Genomic DNA, 21,092 nt, shown 5'->3' with positions numbered 1-21,092 from the left:
TTACATTAACAAAAATGTATCTGGTTTCCTGCTTAGTTGAAAAATGTAAGCAGGAACTTCGTGGGGTAGGAGTGTGGGTTAAAACAAATGTGACGTAACAACAGCGTGCAAAAACACTCTCCCGCATGCAGTGCTGGAGGGCGTCCTTCAACTTGTAAACTTGGAAAAAGTGTGGCCTCTGCTGAATGCTGTGTCAAACAACAGGAAAAATCATCATGTCTGGAGCTATTAAGAAGGTAAATTTAAACTACAAAACACTAAATATTACTTAGATTAGTAAAGGCATTGTCATTCTGGTTTCATCGTAGCCTTTTGTGACTTTTAAACCATTCCATTTGGCTAGATAGAGAAATTGCCAGTTTCCGGACGCAAATCAATCAGATTGAGATTGTGTTGTCCTGTTGTAAAGTTTGAAAACCACACACTTCGTGTGTGTGTTTTAGCCATGGGCATGGAGCTGACACAAGATGGGTCCTCTGGTCCTGACCTCGGACGTGTGCCCAATGATTCAGACTTTAATTAAAAACAATCAAATAAGAGATACTAGGCCCAAACTAAAAGTGATATATATAGCCATTGAGTTGACAATTGTATTTCATGGATGCTAAAGTGGCAGTCATCATGACATAGACCTTATCGCAAATACCAATGCGCAAGCGCAGACTGTTGAATGAGGTGCATTGTGGGATATATATGAATCAAATTTGTAATCAGCTAGACCACAATGCACCTAATTCCAAGCTTTACGCGCGCGCCCCAGTATTTGCGAAAAGGTCTATGGCCGGCGGTTGGATGCAGAAACTGTTTAACTTCACTGCAACAGAGGAATCCACCCTGGGCCAAAGATGAGATGGAAAAGTTTCCGTATCACGCCACCACTTTTTCATTTGATATGAAAAAATATAGTATCTAATTTACCTCAATGAAATATCCTTTTTTGGAATTTTGTAAAAATGAGTGAAAAAGTGGTGGCAATGTTATTGATTGTTATTCGATTAGATTAGCCCCACCCGGTCCTACTAAAAGCCGACAACAAGCCGACAACGCCGACAACAAGTCCAGAGCGCCGCCAACACGCCGCCAACACGTTTTAAATACCTCAAAAATGGCAAATAAACCATTATGATACGGGTAGATTTAGCACTTGTCAACAACAGAGGGCAGCCTTTATGTGAAGACCTTCACTGCAGTGTGCACAGTGCATGACGCCCGCCCTCTATTGCTAAGTCTGACTCACCTGCATCATAATGGACTGGTCCAAACACGATTTTAAGCCAAGATGGCGTCCGACCGTTCTCCGTGAACGTTAAGTTTTTTTCTGGTTAAAAATTCACACTTTTTGTGAAGTTTTTACATTAACTTTATGTTTATATTACAAAACACACATAGTTCTAAAATGTATATGGTTTATTTGCCATTTTTGAGGTATTTAAAACTTGTTGGCGGCGTGTTGGCGGCGCTATAGACTTGTTGTCGGCGTTGTCGTCTTGTTGTCGGCTTTTAGTAGGACCCGCCCCACCTACTCCTAAAGGTTTGACTATGATGAGGTTCATTCGGCTTTCGTTCCCACGAACCTAAAGTAGATGATTGCGGAATGAACATTATAGTTCTAGGAGTAAGCCCATCAACAAGATCAATGTTGAGCCAAGGTTACTGTACAATACAAAGACTCTGCGCCAATAAATAACGAGGAATAAGTTTTTAGACTAAAAGTAAAAGGAGAAACTTAAAGAAGGAACGCCAACAAAAGTTTAATATTTTAAAGTTAAAAATTTCATTTTGGGCAATTATTTTAAGATTAAATACAGTTTGATACTAACTGATAACTTGAGACAAGTTTTGAAAACTATCAAGGTCTTAAAAAATGGTTGAGTTGAGATGGCCCTGATCTGTATCTGATAGCTACTGTGTGCAAACTCCATCTGGTGGATATCCAGAACAGGGCGCCGTCACGAAGCTGGCAGCAAGCATTTTAGTGAAGAGTCCCCCTGGTTTGTTCAAGTAAACTACTGGAACTTAATTTAGTACGTACAACCCAGTTATATTTCCTAGTTCAGTTTTCCCATCGTATTCTTAGACTTAAGGCCCGCTCCCATTGCAGCGATAACGATAACGATAACGACGCAAAGAGAACGCTTTCTATTGGTTGAATTGCTCAACGCAGAATACGCACACGCTAATTCAACCAATATAATGCGTTCTCTTTGCGTCGTGATCAAGATCATTTTCGTTATCGCTTCAGTGTGACTCAGCCTTTAGCCCCATAAAAAATGATATGCTGGACTCCCTCCACTTCTTGATGTGGAGGGAGTCCTGTGTATTGCACCTTTATGCAAACTCCTCTGTGATTATTTATAGAGTCAGTCCGTTAATTCACCACAACTGTTTGTCTTACTCTTTACAGAGCACTGGTCTTTTTGGTCTCGCTGTTGAAGCCAAACCCCATGAGGTAAGTTAAACAGGCCTGTATGTTTCGTTTTTTGTTAAAGGCAAGACCACTGCGAGGGCATCAAGGCATTCGCCTTTGTTGCCTCCGTGAAGCAAGGCCTTGTTGAACGTGGGCAAGAAGAACCAGTGAGGGGTCCATTAGGGCAAGGGTGCACCATGGATTCAAGAACCATCACGCCATATTTTAGTTTGGAGTGTGCGTGTCCAAACCTGTAACTGGCAAGGTCATGAGTAGTCCCAAATGAACAGCTGGCTAGACCATTGGACCGCTTGAATGTTCTGCTCTAACCGCATCATTATCCCAGAAGTACAGGCGCAATCCCACATGAGTGAATGTGAATGTGGATATGCGCATTAGCAGTTTGAACATTCAAACGGAAAAGTCCGGCGGCTGAACAGGTCCATGAGTAAGCACTGGAATACATACCTCATCCGATTACAAGGTTCCTACCGCTTCAACTTTTAAGACCTTTCCTCATAGTCCAGGGCCCATAAAGCTGTTTAGCAGAAAATACTGCTAAGCAAATTTCTATGCTAAGCAAAAAAAAAGGTAGGGCACCAGTCACAACAATGTAAGCAAAAGGTCTTTTGGCCGCAACCAGTTTCTGCTAAGCAATATTTGCTTGCGCTTACATGTTGCAAGGTTCTGTGCTTACAAGCTTTGTGAAACTGGGCCCAGTTGCGTTAGTAGTAGAGGAGTACCGACTCTATAGAGAATTTGAAGAGTCTTATTTTCAAACCTCTTTACATCCTAAACATCCTGACTTACTTCCAGACTTTCTGTCCAACCAAGAATGAACTCCTGTGCCTTTCTTACCTTTCATCAAGGAGAAAATACACTCCTTGTTTGTTACTCTTGTTTCATCGTTCTCTTCTTTTCTTATCAATTTTGTAGAAATTGCAGATTCTTTACTCCAAGATTTTGGTCGCCCTGCAAGTGCTCCCACAGGACGCCTCGTACAGAAAGTACACAGAGCAGATTGTCAACAACAAACTAGAAATGGTCAAAGAAGTAAGTAAACAAAAAAATGGGAAGTGTAGGATTTTGAATATCGTTTGATATACCATTCACCCCTGAATATCGTTTGATATACCATTCACCATTTGTTTTTATTTTTGCTGTCTTATGGTTTGGAACTTTATGTTGGTGGAAGTTGGTGCCCTTTGGGCATTGGCAGGACAGCAGAGGAAGGGGGTCCCTCCTAAGAACACTTGCCCCCACCTGTTACATACATACATACATATAGGGCATTCATATAGCGCCACTACGTCAAGAACGCAGCGCATTAGATAGGGTATAGAGAATGTTTGATACACCGCTTGTGTGTGTCCCCCCCCCCCCCCACCCACACCTTCGAAACGATGAACTACTGAATGGTAGTTTAAAGTGTCCCCCCCCCCCCCCCCCCCCCCTCCCAAGGAAAATTTCTGGTGCCAATGCCTCGGGTGTTATGTGACGTAAGCCGGGAACCAGTCACAAAAAGTTCACATAATGTTTTATTTTGGCTGGTTGCCCTTCTCTCATTCGCACACTTATTTTGTTTCAAGCTAAATTGTTTGGTTTTATGAAGGACCTTATATATGTAAGATTACTTCTGCATAAAAAAATGAACTACAGGTAAAAGTTTATCAAAATTTGCTGGAAACTTTTAACTGGGTGTCTAAGTTGATCGCTTACAATACATATGAAATAGGGTGTCCAAAAGACACACAGACACCCATCTGGCTAACATTTTGAACTATCCCAAACATAGGGTCTAAAGTTTTAATGTGTAATACAATTTGACAAGAAAAATGTTTTGTTTTTTCACCAGGAACCCAATATACAGAAACTAGAAAAGAAAATCAACTGTGGTCAAATTGAAGAAGTTATATTGCAGGTAAAAAATAAAACCATGGTTTCATCTTTTCTTTATTTTTTTTTCCGAAACAAGCTGAAAGTTTTTACTGTTGACAAAGAGTTACCTCCAAGGCTCCATTAGGGTTTAAGAAAAGTGGAACAATGCCAGTAATGTTATTTATAGTAATGGAACTGGGCCCAATTTCATGGCTCTGCTTACCGTAAGCACAGAATCGGCGCTTACGGAAGCGGAATGATCTGACAAGTACTTTAGGACAAAGGAGTAAAATGACACGGACAATGATCATTATGTGTATGCTTTATGGCAGATTGTAACATGGGCATTGATTCATATAACATTAATAACAAACAGCAGTGTTGAAGTATAGTATAGACCTGATGCACATGATGTCATACCAGTAGTGCGTCCTCACCTAGAGGTTAAAAAACCGCCGTTCACTGGCCAAACCTGTGTGCGGCGCGCACAAATCTGTGCGTTTTGATCATTTTGCCATTGTTTACCTTAAAGGAACACGTTGCCTTGGATCGGACGAGTTGGTCTTTGAAAAGCGTTTGTAACCGTTTGTTATAAAATGCATATGATTAGAAAGATATTTTAAAAGTAGAATAAAATAATCCACACAAGTATCACTCGAAATTGCCGGGTTTTCCTTTTACCTCGTCGACTAACACAATCGGCCTTTATGGGAGTCAAATTTTTTACTCCCATAAATGGCCGACCGTGTTAGTTCGCAAAGTAAAAGGAAAACCGCGCAATTTCGAGGCAAATTTGTGTGGATCATTGTATTCTACTTTTAAAACATCTTTCTAACCATATGCATTTTATAACAAACGGTTACAAACGCTTTTCAAAGACCAACTCGACCGATCCAAGGCAACGTGTTCCTTTAAAGATGGCGGCTGGATGACATCAATGCATAAGGTCTATTGCAACAACAAAACATGCAAAGAGGATATTGCAATTAGTACATTTTATATTTCATTTCTTTCATAAACAAATTTTGTTTTTTGTTTTTGAAGGCTGAAGCTGAACTGTCTCTAGCACGAAATATGAAAGAATGGAATTCGGCCGACCCTTTAAAGGAAGAAGCCCCTACAGGTCAATGGAAGTGGCCATGAGTCTTGCCCACCATAGATCACATGACGTGTGACATCATTTGTTGACTTACAGAAAGCCCTCTTTCTAGTGCCAGGTCAATATTTTACATGAATGCAATATCATTTTCTCAGTTAAAAGCAGGAATTCCTACAAATGATGCATGCTTTGAAGAGTGCTTGTGAACAATAATCAAGTGTAGGTGTTTGGATTTAATGCGGCAAACTTGAGATTGTGATTCTTTTGTTCTGATAGAGGTTTCTTGTTTCTATTAATACAAGTGTGTCACTAGTCACCATTCCTTAGGTAGACTTGTGGACAAGCCGTTAAATGTCTGTCTCGGTGATAGCATACTGAGTCTCTCCGCGACACTGGCGATATTCTCGCAAGCCTGCTGGCCCCCGCAAGACTACCGCTCTCGCACTGCGCAGTCTCGTTTATTGGGAGAGTAATCGCCAGCAAGCAGCTTTACGCAACAGCAGTAATTGATCGCGGAGATCTGACTCATTACGCCACCACCACTCCATGACTTTCTCTTCGCGACAAACCATTAACGACTTGTCCACAAGTCTATCCCTTAGGTTGTACAAAGAAATTGAAGTAATTATGAGATTTGTTTCTAGGCATTGCCACATTGTTTTGTTTGTTGGACTTTGAGTAACTTAAATGATTAGTGTCATTGGTTTGAAGAATGGTTTATATTTAAATATTAAAGACACCTTTTGGATTGAATTCACGATCAAAATCTTTCTTATCTTCCCCAAAGATTACTTGAAAGTAATTTCTTACTTGAAAGAATAAGTAGTTTTCGTTTCCCTCTTTTCAAAGTAATATACCCAACAAAAAGGTGTGAACAAAAACAAAAGGCTGGTGCATTATTTTGAAATGAAAAATTAGTATTTATCACACTTGTACACAAGAACTGAAGAAATAGTCGCACTGTGATAACACATCTTCATAACCGAAAAAAAAAAGAATTTGAAAATCTTGGAAAATTTGAGAATAAAATTCTTCTGTCCTCACTTTTATGAGATTTGCAAAAGATGACCCAAAATATATCAGCCATGTGAATGATAAAGTTTTACCTGATACTGCTAAATGTTGGATTATTTTTAATTTAAAGCAATGTTGAATGAATAAACACTGTGTTAATATACCTGCAAACAACTTATGTGTCTTTTTCTTCAGATATTTTTCTCTGAAATTTTACTTGGGCAGAAGTTTTTATATTGGTCTTTTTGAAATATGGTGTGGACACTTTTGAAGTTCACTGTTTGGTTTGGGTAGATGCTGACGAATGTACACAAACCTAATAATGTAGTTCCATAGTTGTCTTGATTTATGGTTGTTTCCACCTAACCTCAAAGTAGCTTATTTATTGAGTTTATAGCCTTGCCTGTGTGATAGCCTTGCCTGTGTGACAAGATTTTTTTGAAAAGCTTAAGAGTGTTAAAAATTCATTTCACACTAGTGAAGCTTATAGAGCCATTACATCTTTGTAATTATTGTGGGCGGTTTCATGAAGCTGTTTATGTAGAGACTGTGTTTACCTGCTGAGCAACACAAAGCAGTGAAACAGGCATTTTTTCAGCTTAACTTCTACAAGATATGAGAGATGTTAAATTTGCAAATTTAACATCTCTTATATCGTTGCGGTACCCGCTGCCAAAACAAAGGATTCAAACTGCCTCCAGCTACCGGGCAACCTCGGTAGTCTAGTTGGTAAGACACTGCTCTAGAATTGCAAGGGTCGTGGGTCGAATCCCACTCGAGTAACATGCCTGTGATATTTGTTCACAGGACTCAGGAAAGTACCGAGTATACAGTGCGAACACACATCTGTGTATGGGTAAAAATCAAAATGAATATTTGTCAAGATAAAAAAAAAAAGCTCACACTCATATTTATGTGTACTATAACTAGAACCTGTTTTTCTGTCTAATGAAGCAAATACAATTTCAACAAAAAATTTGAAGGAAAAAATGCAATCCTCCCCGGCGGGGAATCGAACCCCGGTCTCCTGAGTGACAGTCAGAGATACTTACCACTATACTACCGAGGATTGTTGAAAGATCGTGATTTTGTAAGTACTTAAACAATGTAACAGTTAATAAAACATTTCTCCTCTTTTAAATACTCTTTAAAAACAAATATTTATTGTTTAAAATTATCCCCTGGACTTTCTGCTTTATGAAGTTGAATTATTAGCGTCGTCGTGTGGGTGGGTTTACTTCTAACAGGCAGTTTGCAAAGGTCGTACTCGTCCACCTACCTACAGAGGGCGCTATTGTAAGCTAACCATTAATTTTTTTTTCGTCTGCACACAGCTTCCTCCTACTAAGCAGACAAATTATTACCAGTATACAAAGTCTAGGTATGTATGTTTTAGGTATGTTAAAATCAAGATAACGATCTGTGCCCTTTATAAGTCCTATAATTTATGTGCAGTTTTTGACCGAAATTAATGATCGTCAGCGAGTTCAAAATCAACAGAGGGCGCTCTGTCATGAAACCAGGAAATAACTTTTTCAAGTTCCTGCGAAACTAACTCGCCTGATTTTGCAGGCAAATTGCAGTGATTTCTATCCGCTGCATGTGGTGTAGCGTGAGACGGAACTGAATTAAAAGGATATCAGGTTTATCAGATACATTGCATGGTAATTATCGACAATAATGTTCTGCTGCTGTCCAGTTGTGGGGAATGTTTTGTTGAGTGTTTTCTTCTTCCATGATGATCAACTCACATGACTCATGACTCATGAGTGACTGAGTCAGTTCAACAAAGAAGTATTAATTCCATTAATTGTAAGTTAGATTTATATGTTTTTAAAAATGATGATTAATTGATTATTAAAATTGAATTTTTTTAATTGTTAAACAAATACACATGGTCACCACGAATATGATATTTTGGACCATCAATTACAAAAAAGAAGAAGAGCGTGCCTGCAAATTATCATCTTTTTCTCCAGTCCCCTCTTTTTTTCTCCTTTTTTTTTGGGGGGGGGGGTGAGGAGTGGGGGGAGGGGACACAACGACAAATGGGGAGGCGTGGCACTGGCAAGGTTATACCAGTTCTTGTGGAACATTCGAGAAAGGCCATGAGAATTACAAGAATACCAGAATGAGAAAGTCTGAAACTCAAGGTCAAGGGGTTAATTGAGGCGTCCGATGCGGACCAGGCAGGGAAATGCCCTCCTTGATTGTGAATTTCAAAGACGGTTATCTTTTTGCTGATCAGTATCCCCAGAAATGTCTTTATCTGTACACGTACAGTTCTTCAGAATCTTCAGAAATTATACTGCATGAAAACGCTTTGGATTTGGAAGGCTTTTTAAACACACAGTTGGGCTTCTGAATGTGATTTTTGTTCACATTCACAATAAGACCTTTATTAAAACTTACTTGAACTTACTTGAATCCACCGACGCCATCACACAACTGGGGAGGAGACGGTGGTTCTGGTTACTGGGGCAGACAGCTTAGATAAGCTTATGTAGAGCCCCCCCGACGTTCTTTAGGAATTTATCCACATGTCCCATGAAAATGTTCACACTTGAAGCTTCAATTGCCTTTCGAGGGAGAATGTTCCAGTAGTTGACCACTCTCTGGCTAAACCAGAACTTCCTGAGGTTAAGGTTGGATCTTGATTTGTACAGTTTAAGTTGATGACCCCTGTGCTGCACGGTTGACAAATCAAAGAAGTGTTCAGGGTTCAAGCCCTCAAGGCCCCTGAGTATCTTAAAGGTCTCGATAAGATCTCCTCGCAGCCTCCTGCACTCCAGGGTGGTCAATTATATTATCTCCAAGTCTTTGACTGGATGTCAAAGAGTAGGCTATATTAGGCCTAGCTTAGCATGTATGGCAAGTACAGCTATAGAGTAATGTATGTACAGTCCTACCTAAAAGTTGTTGGGTCGTCAATTGAATATTATTAGTCTTGCAGGTTTTGTCCTTTTACAAACCAAAACCTTTTCAGTGACTAGCCAGCAGTGCAAGTTGGCTTGTCATTTCACTGATTCATCAATTTTTTTCAAATTGTCTTTAATTGGAGTTTCTTTTCTAAGTACAATGAACAACAAGTGATTTTTTTTGTGTGGCAGTGGCAAGCGATCAAGTACTTGTAGCCAGCCGGAGTAGTTGGACAGAATTCTGAGTGGTCGTTGGGAGTTTGAACTGGCATTTCGCAAGGGGGACCTCTGTTAAGGGGAATCTCTGGTATTGTAGAATTGTATTGAGTTTTTCACTGGCTGATCCAGATTTCTTTTTGAACATGTTTGTGTGTTTGCCTTTTTAGTATTGTTTTCTTCGGAAACCCCTATTGAGATATGTATTGTAATGTTGTAATTTGGTAATTGACCTGTTACTCTGTATTCGGCAATTTGGCGCTTTATATATATAAATATATTTTGATTATAATATTAAAATAATGATAATAATTTTTTTATTATTATATTATTATATTATTATTATTGTTATTATTGAGAGTTGATTGGATGCCTTTCACTGATCGAGGCTCCAAACCATCTCCCCCCCCCCCCCCACCGCATCTCTTTCCGGATGATCATCTGCGTGCAGTCTCTTCCTTCTTCATTGAATTGAAGTGTACTTAAACTCTAAATCAGGCCAATTTCCTGCAATAATACAATTGTTTATTTCCAGAGAGAGACTGAGCGAAAACACTTCATGAGAAAAACAACTGTACACCAAGTCTATTTGTCTAGGCTCATCTGCCTCTGTACGTCATTGCTGTTTGAGGATATCCTTTGAAAAACACAAAAATTCACTGACAACAAATAGACAAAGGAGCCCTTGAAGCTTTCGGACGAACTATGAACAATTGCCACAGGATTTGATGTCCACTGGTATCAAAACAGGAAAAAGGGAGTCGATGACATATGTGTGATAAAAATACCTCAGTTTTTACTGATTACATAAAAAAGGAGCGTGACTGAGTATGGCCAGACCAAGCGATCTTGTTTTGAGAGAGAGTAACAACAGTGTCAGCATGCCTCCCATAGTGCCAGTCAGAAGTCCGGTGGTAGCAAATCGAATGCTTGGAGGCGCCAGCGGGAGAGGAAGGGGCAAATTGGACGAGGCTCGCAACTATGAGTTTTACTTTGGGAAAATCCCTAATAATCAGGTAAGGAATGTTTGAGGTCTCTTCTCTAGAATCCGAACTACATGTAGGATGATTGTCAGTGTTCAGTAGGCCTACAAGGCTAAAAAGAAACTTTTTGGGGGGTTCTTACTTGAACTTACTAGAATCCACCGACGCCATCACACGACAGGGGAGGAGACGGTGGATTCACAGACAGCTTAGATAAGCTTTAAATACATGTAGAGCCCCCCGACATTCTTTAGGAATTTGTCCACATGTCCCCTGAAAGTGGGACATGTGGTTTGCATACTTACCCATCCTTGCATTTTCACTCGTATTTCCCAAAAATTAGTGGACTTTACCTGTTTTGTTTTTTCGCATTTTTTTTTACTAATTTGTGATATGCAAGTAAGTATCCATCAACTTACCCACTTTGCTCTTCATTAGAAGAACAAGTATCATCTGTCACTTAGCTGATTCACCCAGCCCCTGATAGAACAAGAAGTAAGGCTGCCGAAATTGCTTTAAAAACCTTGCTTTAAAGGCAGTGGACACTATTGGTAATTGTCAAAGACTAGCCTTCACAGTTGGTGTATCTCAACATATGCATAAAATAACAAACCGGTGAAAATTTGAGCTCAATCGGTCATCAAAGTTGCGAGATAATAATGAAAGAAGAAAACACCCTTGTCACACGAAGTTGTGTGCGTTTAGATGGTTGATTTCGAGACCTCAAGTTCAAAACTTGAGGTCCCGAAATCAAATTCGTGGAAAATTACTTCTTTCTCCAAAACTATGGCACTTCAAAGGGAGCTGTTTCTCACAATGTTTTATACCACCAACCTCTCCCCATTACTTGTCACCAAGAAAGGTTTTATGCTAATAATTATTTTGAGTAATTACCAATAGTGTCCACTGCCTTTAAAGGCAGTGAACACTATTGGTAATGGTAATTACTGAAAATAATTATATTGGCATAAAACCTTACTTGGTAACGAGTAACGGGGAGAGGTTGATAGTATAAAACATCGTGAGAAACGGCTCTTTCTGAAGTGGAGTAGTTTTCGAGAAAGAAGTAATTTTCCACGAATTTGATTTCGAGACATTTTAGATTTAGAATTTGAGGTCTCGAAATCAAGCATCTGAAAGCACACAACTTCGTGTGACAGGGGTGTTTTTTCTTTCATTATTATCTCGCAACTTTGATGACCGATTGAGCTAAAGTTTTTCACAGGTTTGTTATTTTATGCTTATGTTGGGATACACCAAGTGAGAAGACTGGTCTTTGACAATTACCAATAGTGGTGTCCAATGTATAATTAGTACTTTCCCTTTGTGGAAAATTTTGTACATGATAAAATTTATGTTTGTTGTTGTAATTTTGTAAAACTGTTTTGACTTTACATTTACTTCCATGTTTTCTTACACTTGCCCATCCTTGCATTTTCGCTCTTCCAAAAGAAGTGGGCTTCATGCACCTGTTTTGTTTTATCATATTCTTTGTCAACTTATCCACTTTGTTTTTTGTAGCATTGTAGTTTTACCGTTTTTACTGTACAAACTTCCATGTTTTGTACTGTTGTGTTTGCATTATTGCTGTTGTCTTTGTTTATATTAACGTGTAACTAAGGATCTCCATTTATTGGGCCTGCATGCTTGCTCAGTGTTTCCCTTTTGCACCAAGTCGTTGTTTTTAGCAATACAGGTAAAATAAAACTCATCAAATTAAAATAATAAATTCTGCCCTGACATTTAAAAAAGCATTGTGTTTTATCGTCATGGACAGGTTGAGGAGCTGCTGAAGCCGCACATGGAGACGAGAGGTGCGTTTCTACTTCGTGACAGCAACACGGAGGAGGGGATGCTCACAATATCTGTGGTGTAAGTATTAACAATAATGCCCAACTTCCTTAGAGTATTGAGTTATATATGTAAGAACTAGAGGGCACACTGGTCTGTATACGCGACGCGGCATGTGCGTAGGCGGCCATTTTCTAAGTTAACAAAACAGGCATTGCTTAGCATGTGTTTGTGCGGCCATTTTGTGAGTTGAAAAAACAGCATCGGTTGCGTTCAATAGACACAAACTCCACATATTCAACGCGCATACAGTGTGGTGAGCGCGTGTCTCCTTGCGGTCCCATCGCATTTGCGCAAGAAGCATCACCAGTGCCCCCTCTAGTTCTTATTATAACTCTATGCCAACTTCATAGTGGTTTAAAAGAAAAAACAAGTTGGGTAATTCGAAGCCTGTGTACAAAATATAAATGCCTAGCCCCTTCCCTTATTTTAGCCAGGGTTTGTTTTCACGGTCGTAACCATCGACTGATTCGGTTGAATTGGCCATTGGTTTTAAAGACACTGGACACTATTGGTAATTGTTGAAGACCAGTCTTCTCACTTGGGGTATCTCAACATATGTAGAAAATAACAAAGATTTGAGCTCGATTGGTCGTGGGAATACGAGTTAACTGTGAAAGAAAAAACACCCTTGTCACACAAAGTTGTGTGCTTTCAGATGCTTGATTTCGAGACCTCAAATTCTAAACTTAAGGTCTTGAAATCAAATTCGTGAAAAATTGCTTCTTTCTACATCACATTTTATAGAGGGAGCCGTTTCTCACATAGTTTTATACTATCAACTTCTCCCCATTTCTCTTTACCAAGTAAGGTTTTTATGTTAATAATCATTCTGAGTAATTACCAATAGTGTCCACTGCCTTTAAATCACTGGTCAAAGACAGTTATTGGTTACAGTCGCGAAAATGCACCACTGGTTTCTTCATATGTGATGGGAAAATATAGGCCTTAACAATAAAGCAGAACAAGGAAATACTCCATGTTTTAAAGCAGAAAGTGAAACTCGAAGCTTCAATTATCCCGGATTGTTATCCCAGGCTAAGAGGAAATGATCGAGGTCACTCGGACCTCACTCGGTCCTCACGTTCTCAGGAAAATAGGATGTCACGCACAGGGATTCACCCAGTGTGGGAATTCCCCAAAACACTTTCTGAAAGTTCAACTTGAGTTGCGGTTTTGTATATGTATGTGTCATTGCAAAACAAAGGCCATGCGATTTTTGCAAATAAAACAGGAAACTAGGAACAATACGATGTATATTCGGACTTTTCTTCCACTGTGAATGTTCTACCTGTATTGTTGTTGTGCATCAAAATAAAGGAGAATGTACCCATTCAACCAATGTAGCACACAGCTATTGTAGATCACAAGTTTTATAGACACTCAGGCCTGATACTTTACGGAGGCAACAAAGGCCATTGCCTCCGTTGCCCCCATGCCATTGCCTTGGTGCCCTTGAAATGCTCCAGTACTTCATCATAGGGTGCCCTATTCCAAGAAAAAAAATGCCTTGGTGCCCTTGCCCTTTCAAACGCGAAGCATACAGCCCTTGACATTCATTCATGTTGTTTTGGTAAACAAACACACATTTGTCTACCTTTTTGTTTTGCTTTTTGAATTTTTTGTATTCAATGTTTCCTTGGACTTTGCTTGAATTTTATTGTGTAAATTGCATCCATGGGTCTTTCTGAAAATGCGCTTTATCAATCTTTTTTAATAATGATTTAAATAATGATAGTGTTAAGGCCCGGTCACACAGGCCCCGATAACGAGAACGAAAACGATAACGATAAAAATGCATGCCCTCGATTGGTTGAATGAGCGTGGGCGTATTCTGCGTGGAGTAATTGAACCAATCGCGAGCGTGTATTTTTATCGTTCTCGTTTTCGTTCTCGTTATCGGGGCCTGTGTGACTGAGCCTTTAAGTCTTGCTTGTGTGATATGGAATGATTTGAATGTAAAGATAGTTGGGGAGAAGGGAGCTAGTTAACAAAAAAACTGTTTGACTGTGATATTGATAGAACCATTGGTCTGGTTTCACTTACATATAATATGTAAGTTTCTATTAAATACTATTCAAATACAGGACTACATTGTAGTGCATAATAAAATACAGAATAAAAATAAACTAGCGGGAAAGGGTGTGACGGCAAGACCCAAAATATTCCAGGTAGCTTGTAGGGGCTTGCCTTAACATTAACAAAATACATTTAAGGTACATAAATGCAGATGGCGCTATCTTCAAACTCTGGTGTTTCTGATCAGCAGAGTGTGGGTTCGAATCCCCAACCATGACATTTGTGTCCTTAAGCAAGACACTTAACCATTGCTTCGTCCTTCGGATGGGACGTAAAGCCGTTGGTCTCATGTGTTGTGTAACACATAAAAGAACCCAGTGCGCTTATCGAAAAGAGAAGAGGTTCGCCCCGGTGTTACTTGCTGTGGCTGCTTAATGCGCCGTAGCACCTTGTAAACCCTTATAAGGTGCTACATAATTGGGTCTCATAATTCATCACTTCAATAACCTATCTTTCTGAAAGTTTGAATATACTCAGCGCCTTGAGTACCTTGTTTGGTAGATACGTGCGCTATATAAGACTTCGATATTATTATTATTATTATAATGTGCTTTCAAATGGAAATATTTGACACTCTCTCAAACCTCGCAATATTCGCTGTGTCTTCAAAAGCGGCTGGTAACAAATTTGAAGCGCTCACAAGTCATTCTCCAGCTAGATAGCTCAGTTGGTAGATCACCTGTACGATATTCTGGAGGTCGTTGGTTCAAGTCCCGCTTAACCGCTCCAGGCAAATGTTCTTTGTTCAAACCGTATAATTTTATAAAACATTTTGTTAATAATAAACTTGATTTTTATCTCAGATTGATGTTGAACTTTTTTTAAATCTCCCACTTGACAGCGACAATCCTAAGCACATTTATCACTTTAAAGTGAAGTGCACATCGTCTCTGATTGAGGTGACCGACAACCTCAGGTTCCACAACCTGGCGGGCCTGCTAGATTACTTTAAAATTAACGAAGTACCAGGCAGGGACACATCTCAACTCAAGCTTATTTATCCGGTGAACGGACACTCTCGAAGACGAAGTGCCAGCCCACCACTGAGTCCGTTCCGAAAGGCCCAGAGTCCTAAACAGGTAAGAATAGCTAGAGAAATAGATCGGAAGCGCTTTCACTAAGATTGATCATAATCTCTGGATGTAGTGTGTAGGAGAAATTTTCATTCAAACGTTTTAGTAAATATAACAGTCAGCTACTGATAACAGTCTTACTTCCACACTGCCTCCTCAACTTTGTAATGTTTTTAATTATGCCCCCACTGCCCACTCATACGACATGAGGTTGGGCTCACAAGGTAATCTAGTTCCCCCACTGCCTAAAACCAACTCAGGAAAACGATAATTTGCTGCTCGCGGGGTCATCTCATTTAATCAACTCCCCCCTTACACTAAATAATTACTTGCCATGCACTGTAGCAAGTTTTAAAGTGCTGCACAAATATTTGGATTTTGAATAGGTGGGGCATGTGGTGCTTTTCCTGACTGGACCAGATTTTTAACCTTTGTCTTGATCGTATATTTTGATTCTTGTAAAGATTTTGTGCTGTTGTCGTATATCTGTAGTCTTTATTTAAATTTGGATGTTTTGCTATTTTTAATATTGCTCTTAATCACTATGTATTTGTTTTAATATTGCTCTTAAAGGCAGTGGACACTATTGGTAATTGTCAAAGACTAGCCTCCACAGTTATTGTATCTCAAAATATGCATAAAATAACTAACCTGTGAAAATTTGAGCTCAATCGGTCATGGAACTTGCGAGATAAAAATGAAAGAAAAAAACACCCTTGTCACACAAAGTTGTGTGCGTTTAGATGGTTGGTTTCGGGACCTCAAATTCTAAATCTGAGATCTTGAAATCAAATTACTTTTTGTCTTGAAAACTATGGCACTTCAGAGGGAGCTGTTTCTCACAATGTTTTATACCAACAACCTCTCCCCATATACTCGTCACCAAGAAAGGTTTTATGCTAGTAATTATTTTGAGTAATTACCAATAGTGTCCACTCATCACTGCCTTAATCAATATGTTTTTATAAATATGTTTTTATGTTAATACAGTTTTTAAATGTTAATGTGTATGTAGTTGCTGGGCACCTCTGAAAAAACAGTGTTTCACTGAGAGGTTAGCCCAAGGTAAATTAGAAATAAATAAATCAATATGCCACTATATATTCACACCAGCGCATGGTCAATCAGTCCGCGACTGTACTGCTTAAATCGAGTGTGAACTGATTTTGGCTGTTTCAAACTTTCCTAACATGGTATACAAAACTCTAAATGGTTCACTGAAGCCACAGAGCCAAACCAATTGCTGTGTGTATATCGGTTAGCACACTCAGTCCCTACAAAAAGAAAATACCCCAAATCCAACTTGCGGCTAAGATCTACGTAAGTGGAAATTGGACGTCAATGTGTTCAATTTCTATGGGGCTTTGAAGTTATTGATGATTGTATATTGTCTAAGACTCATCCCAAAATAATTTTGCTGTTAATAGTGTTATCCGGCTATGTTTCATTTTGGATCGCGAAAGATTGTGTGCTTTTTGACCGTACCGTTAATGATAAGAAGGTCACACATTTTGTTTATCATGGCACAGTCGCCGATAGCTAAGTGTAAAGTTATAAAGGGATACATGTATACTTTTTATAATTACTCCAAAATTTAATGATCTTAAAAACTTACTTGGTCAAGATCACTGGAGAACTATTATTAAACAATAAATATTACAAATAATACAATAAATATAAGATATTACGCCCTTTGAAGTAATTTAGATTTAGGGAAAGAGGTTATTTTTTACCAACAAATTTTAATCTGAAAAAGGCTTTGGGCCTCTGAAACAGTAAACGCACACAATTCTATGCAATGAGGTACAGTAAAGTAGTGGTAATAATAACAATAAAAGTAATTTACATTAATAAAATCTACTTCTATTTTCTCTCACCAAGACTTTGGATCAAGTTCGTCCACTTATGTATGATCCAGCAAGCCTCAGGCAATCAGTAAGCCCAAGGCAGCCAAGGGACTTTTTGGATTCACGAAACCCAGTTCCCATACCAGAACCAGGCAGAGAGCCGGTGTACTTCAGCAACGACCACATCTACTGCCGGGCGGAGGATCTCACTCGCTCCAAGCTCGAGGATCTTAAAAAGCTGTGCGAGCTATCGGACTTGAATAACAAGAAATGCACCTGCGGACTGTACATGGACGAGTCGGTGTTGGTCGACGATTGGATGATGCATATTGACAGACAATCCAGCGACGATCATACCGGTAGCGGTCGACTATTCTTTGTAAATTCACTGACAAATGAGACAACGTGGAGGCTTCCTGATAGTACGATGGCAGCGTTAGAAAGACTTCACCCGGATAAATACGCACATGTGCTGAAACTCTTGAGTTATTGAAACGAATTGCATAGTTTTTAAATAGGGGGTCATGTTTACATCGGGGATAAAGAATATTAATGTAAATTTTGTTTGTGGTAACACCATGTGTGTGTGTCTATTTACATGATAAATGTTGTCATGGATAGTTACTTACATGCCTAGTGACTTTATGAGTGCTGTGATGTCATTATTAGTCATGACCGAACTTTCACCCAGAGCCTGGTGGTGAGAAGGTCATTGTGGTAGTAATGGGTATTCCTAGAATACTGAGGTGGGTGTGGAGGTCAGTGGTCAGTGACCTACCTGGACTCAAGGATGTGGTTCTTGCCTCATTCCAGGAATGACCACTCCTCAAGGAGTTGAAGGGAAATAAAAGAGGGATGGGGAAAGTAAATGAGTGATTCTTATCTTGGGCACCTAAGGGTGCACTCCTATGTTAAAAGCCATATGTAGAAATAAATAGACTGCATGCAGAAGAAGTTAACAACAAATCGTCTACCGTGAGTCTTTGTATTGAGTAAATCGTATTAATGATATTGTGCTGAGTAGCAGTATCACAACAAGTGCACTGTTTGGTTTAGGTGTATACATACACAGCAACCTTTTTACCAAAACCCAAAAGTGTTTTAGTATTGTGTCCACCATATCTCAAAATGACTTATTAAGTTTGACACGTTGTTGGGATCTGAGTGTAATGCTTCTATTATTAGCACTAGTAGGGTGGAGTGCTTAAACATTATTTTGTTCAATAGACATCATGCGTGATAACTCGAATTTATCAATTATTGATTCAGTTTCTTAGCCAAAAAGATTCCTCATAAATAATTGTATAAACTGTGAATAGTATGTATAAACTAAACTTTGTGTGGAAACAAAAACTCAGATGTGTGCAAGATGAGATTCGCGATTCTTCCATTATTCTTAAAATTGTTTTGTCTTAATTAAATACGTAAAAGGGTACTTATTGACTAATCGTTGCTTTGTAAGAATCCTGCTCATTGTAGCGATTTACAGAAAACACAAGTGAATTCTTCGGCACTACATAAATGATACACCAACTTACAATAGGGTGTTGTGGCCGAGTGGATAAGAGCACCGAACTCAAGCTCTGGTGCTTCTGTTCAGCAGAGTGTGGGTTTGAATCCCGGTCGTGACACTTGTGTCCCTGAGCAAGACATTTAACTATAATTGCTTCTCTCCACCCAGGGGTAAATTCGTACCTGTGAGGGCAGAGATGGTTCTTGTGATTGATTTAGCAGAGTAGTGCATATTAATGTTGTACAAGGCTGTATACTCCCCTCCAGGGAGCTGAGATGGTTTAAGGAGTGATTTAAGGCCCAGTGACCAGGGGTAATAATGTGAAGCGCTTTGGGACGCCCTCCGGGTGTGAAAAGCGCTATATAAAAACGGGTTATTATTATTATTATTATTATTATTATTATTATTAATAGTAATAATTGGTTCTTTAAAAGCATTGGACACTATTGGTAATTACTCAAAATAATTATCACCATAAAACCTTTCTTGATTGCAAGTAATGGGGAGAGGCTGATGGCATAAAACATTGTGATAAACAGCTCCCTCTGAAGTGACATATTTTTCGAGAAAGAAGTACTTTCCCACATATTTGATTTCAAGACCTCAAGTTTAGAATTTGAGCATCTCGAAATCAAGCATCAGAAAGCACACAACTTCGTGTGACAAGTGTGTTTTTTCTTTCATTGTTATCTCGCAAATTTGACGACCGATTGAGCTCAAATTTTCACAGGTTTGTTATTTTATGCATATATGTTGAGATACACTAACTGTGAAGACAAGTCTTTGACAATTACCAATAGTGTCCACTGCCTTTAATAGTGCACATAGTAGCTGAGACAAAGTACGTTGCTACCTTTTTATCCCTGTTCATCTCGGGAACAATTTGAGACCAATCCTCTAACTTTCTCAATTCCTTGTCGAGCATATTACAACCCCAAGCTGCTGAAGTTATACCTAAGTCACTATTAAAGCGGAGTTTGGGCAGCGTGTGCGTTTTCTAGGCATTGACCCGCGTGTAGATGGGGACGACTTTTGGCTTTTTTATCGGCTGGTGTCTGGCCGCAATCGTCCAATGTCCTGCCTATGTGCGATGAACTGTGTAAACTTGTAACCTTCTGTGACCTGAGTAACATGCCTGTGATATTTTTTCACAGGACTCGGGAAAGTACTATACTACAGTGCTAACACACATCGGTGTATGGGTAAAAACCAAAATTAATATTGTAACCTTCTGTTTGCCCAGCCCTCAGCCCGATATGTGGGAACTTAGTGGGAAACCTTGCCAGGTATCTATCAACCAGGCATTGACCAATACAATGGCGATGAAATTGCTATGTGAAATTCTGCACCTGGTTTTAAGTTAAAGTAACTCGCCACTCGCTCGAGTCTTCCCTAAAATGTCTAGATATCTATAGCAAAATACTCGAAAACTCATTGCTTGGCTAATTGTATAAAATTAGTTTAGCAGAAGCAATGATGGTTGAAGACACTGGACACCTTTGGTAATAGTCAATGATTATTCTTCTCACTTGGTGTATCTCAACAAATGTACAAAATAACAAACCTGTGAAAATTCGAGCTCAATTGGTCAGCAAAGTTGTGAGATAATAATGAAAGAAAAAACACCCTTGTCACACAAAGTTGTGGCCTTCAGATGCTTGATTTTGAGACCTCACTCTCGAAATCAATTCAAATATTTTATTTCGAACCCACACTCTGCTGAACAGAAGCACCAGAGCTTGAGTTTGTTTCGGTGCTCTTATCCCCTCAGCCAGGACACCCCAATGACCCAATATCGAACCCATACGCCAATTCACCCACTTGAACTCGAGTCTGATGCAATAGTCTGCTTGGCCAAAAGAAACACCTCTGATTATTTGAAGTAGTGAGGAATTTGTAACATTAATCATGTTTATGTCATACTCTTTTATGTGTATATAATACCGGGTAAACACTTTGCATTAAAATTTTGCATTTTTAACAAGAGATTGATTTGAGGAATTTATATGCTTTTTCTAATGCCCAACTTCCTGTAATGAGTTATATGTAAGAACTAGAGGGCGCATCGGTCTATATGCGCGACCCGGCATTCACGTAGGCGGCCATTTTTCTAAGTTAACAAAACAGGCATTCCTGGCTGAGGGGATAAGAGCACCGAAACGAACTGTTGCTTAGCATGTGTTTGTGCGGCCATTTTGTGAGTTGAAAAAACAG

At 39.2% G+C, this 21,092-nt stretch overlaps 2 protein-coding genes and 1 non-coding gene across 3 annotated transcripts; 2 read left to right on the top strand and 1 right to left on the bottom strand.

The window, feature by feature from the left end:
* Positions 1 to 116: 116 nt before the first annotated feature.
* On the top strand, positions 117 to 6,403 carry LOC139954466 (NADH dehydrogenase [ubiquinone] 1 alpha subcomplex subunit 5-like). Its single transcript, XM_071954273.1, has 5 exons — positions 117 to 236; positions 2,405 to 2,449; positions 3,344 to 3,460; positions 4,263 to 4,328; positions 5,330 to 6,403. The coding sequence occupies exons 1-5, from the start codon at positions 186 to 188 to the stop codon at positions 5,426 to 5,428; spliced, it is 378 nt and encodes a 125-aa protein (XP_071810374.1). The 5' UTR covers positions 117 to 185; the 3' UTR covers positions 5,429 to 6,403.
* A 992-nt stretch (positions 6,404 to 7,395) lies between these two features.
* Trnad-guc (transfer RNA aspartic acid (anticodon GUC)) lies at positions 7,396 to 7,467 on the bottom strand. Its single transcript has one exon. It is a non-coding gene; the product is annotated as a tRNA-Asp (tRNA).
* Positions 7,468 to 7,914: 447 nt separating this feature from the next.
* On the top strand, positions 7,915 to 20,864 carry LOC139954439 (uncharacterized). The gene is made up of 5 exons (XM_071954238.1): positions 7,915 to 8,210; positions 10,068 to 10,548; positions 12,293 to 12,387; positions 15,287 to 15,524; positions 17,400 to 20,864. The coding sequence occupies exons 2-5, from the start codon at positions 10,363 to 10,365 to the stop codon at positions 17,856 to 17,858; spliced, it is 978 nt and encodes a 325-aa protein (XP_071810339.1). The 5' UTR covers positions 7,915 to 8,210; positions 10,068 to 10,362; the 3' UTR covers positions 17,859 to 20,864.
* The last annotated feature ends 228 nt before the right edge of the window (positions 20,865 to 21,092 follow it).

This window comes from Asterias amurensis, chromosome 2, assembly GCF_032118995.1.
Source record: "Asterias amurensis chromosome 2, ASM3211899v1".
NCBI classification, from domain to species: Eukaryota; Metazoa; Echinodermata; class Asteroidea; order Forcipulatida; family Asteriidae; genus Asterias; species Asterias amurensis.
The sequence above is the reverse complement of the archived record's forward strand: the minus strand, read 5'-3'. Positions and strand labels throughout refer to the sequence as shown.

Bases quoted from the DNA above. Each gene is read 5' to 3' on its own strand.
- LOC139954466 (XM_071954273.1), top strand. From the start codon at position 186: ATGCTGTGTCAAACAACAGGAAAAATCATCATGTCTGGAGCTATTAAG. The intron at 237-2,404 runs GTAAATTTAAAC...TACTCTTTACAG, and splicing joins TGTCTGGAGCTATTAAGAAG to AGCACTGGTCTTTTTGGTCT. The intron at 2,450-3,343 runs GTAAGTTAAACA...TCAATTTTGTAG, and splicing joins TTGAAGCCAAACCCCATGAG to AAATTGCAGATTCTTTACTC.
- LOC139954439 (XM_071954238.1), top strand. From the start codon at position 10,363: ATGGCCAGACCAAGCGATCTTGTTTTGAGAGAGAGTAACAACAGTGTC. The intron at 10,549-12,292 runs GTAAGGAATGTT...CGTCATGGACAG, and splicing joins GGAAAATCCCTAATAATCAG to GTTGAGGAGCTGCTGAAGCC. The intron at 15,525-17,399 runs GTAAGAATAGCT...TCTCTCACCAAG, and splicing joins AGGCCCAGAGTCCTAAACAG to ACTTTGGATCAAGTTCGTCC.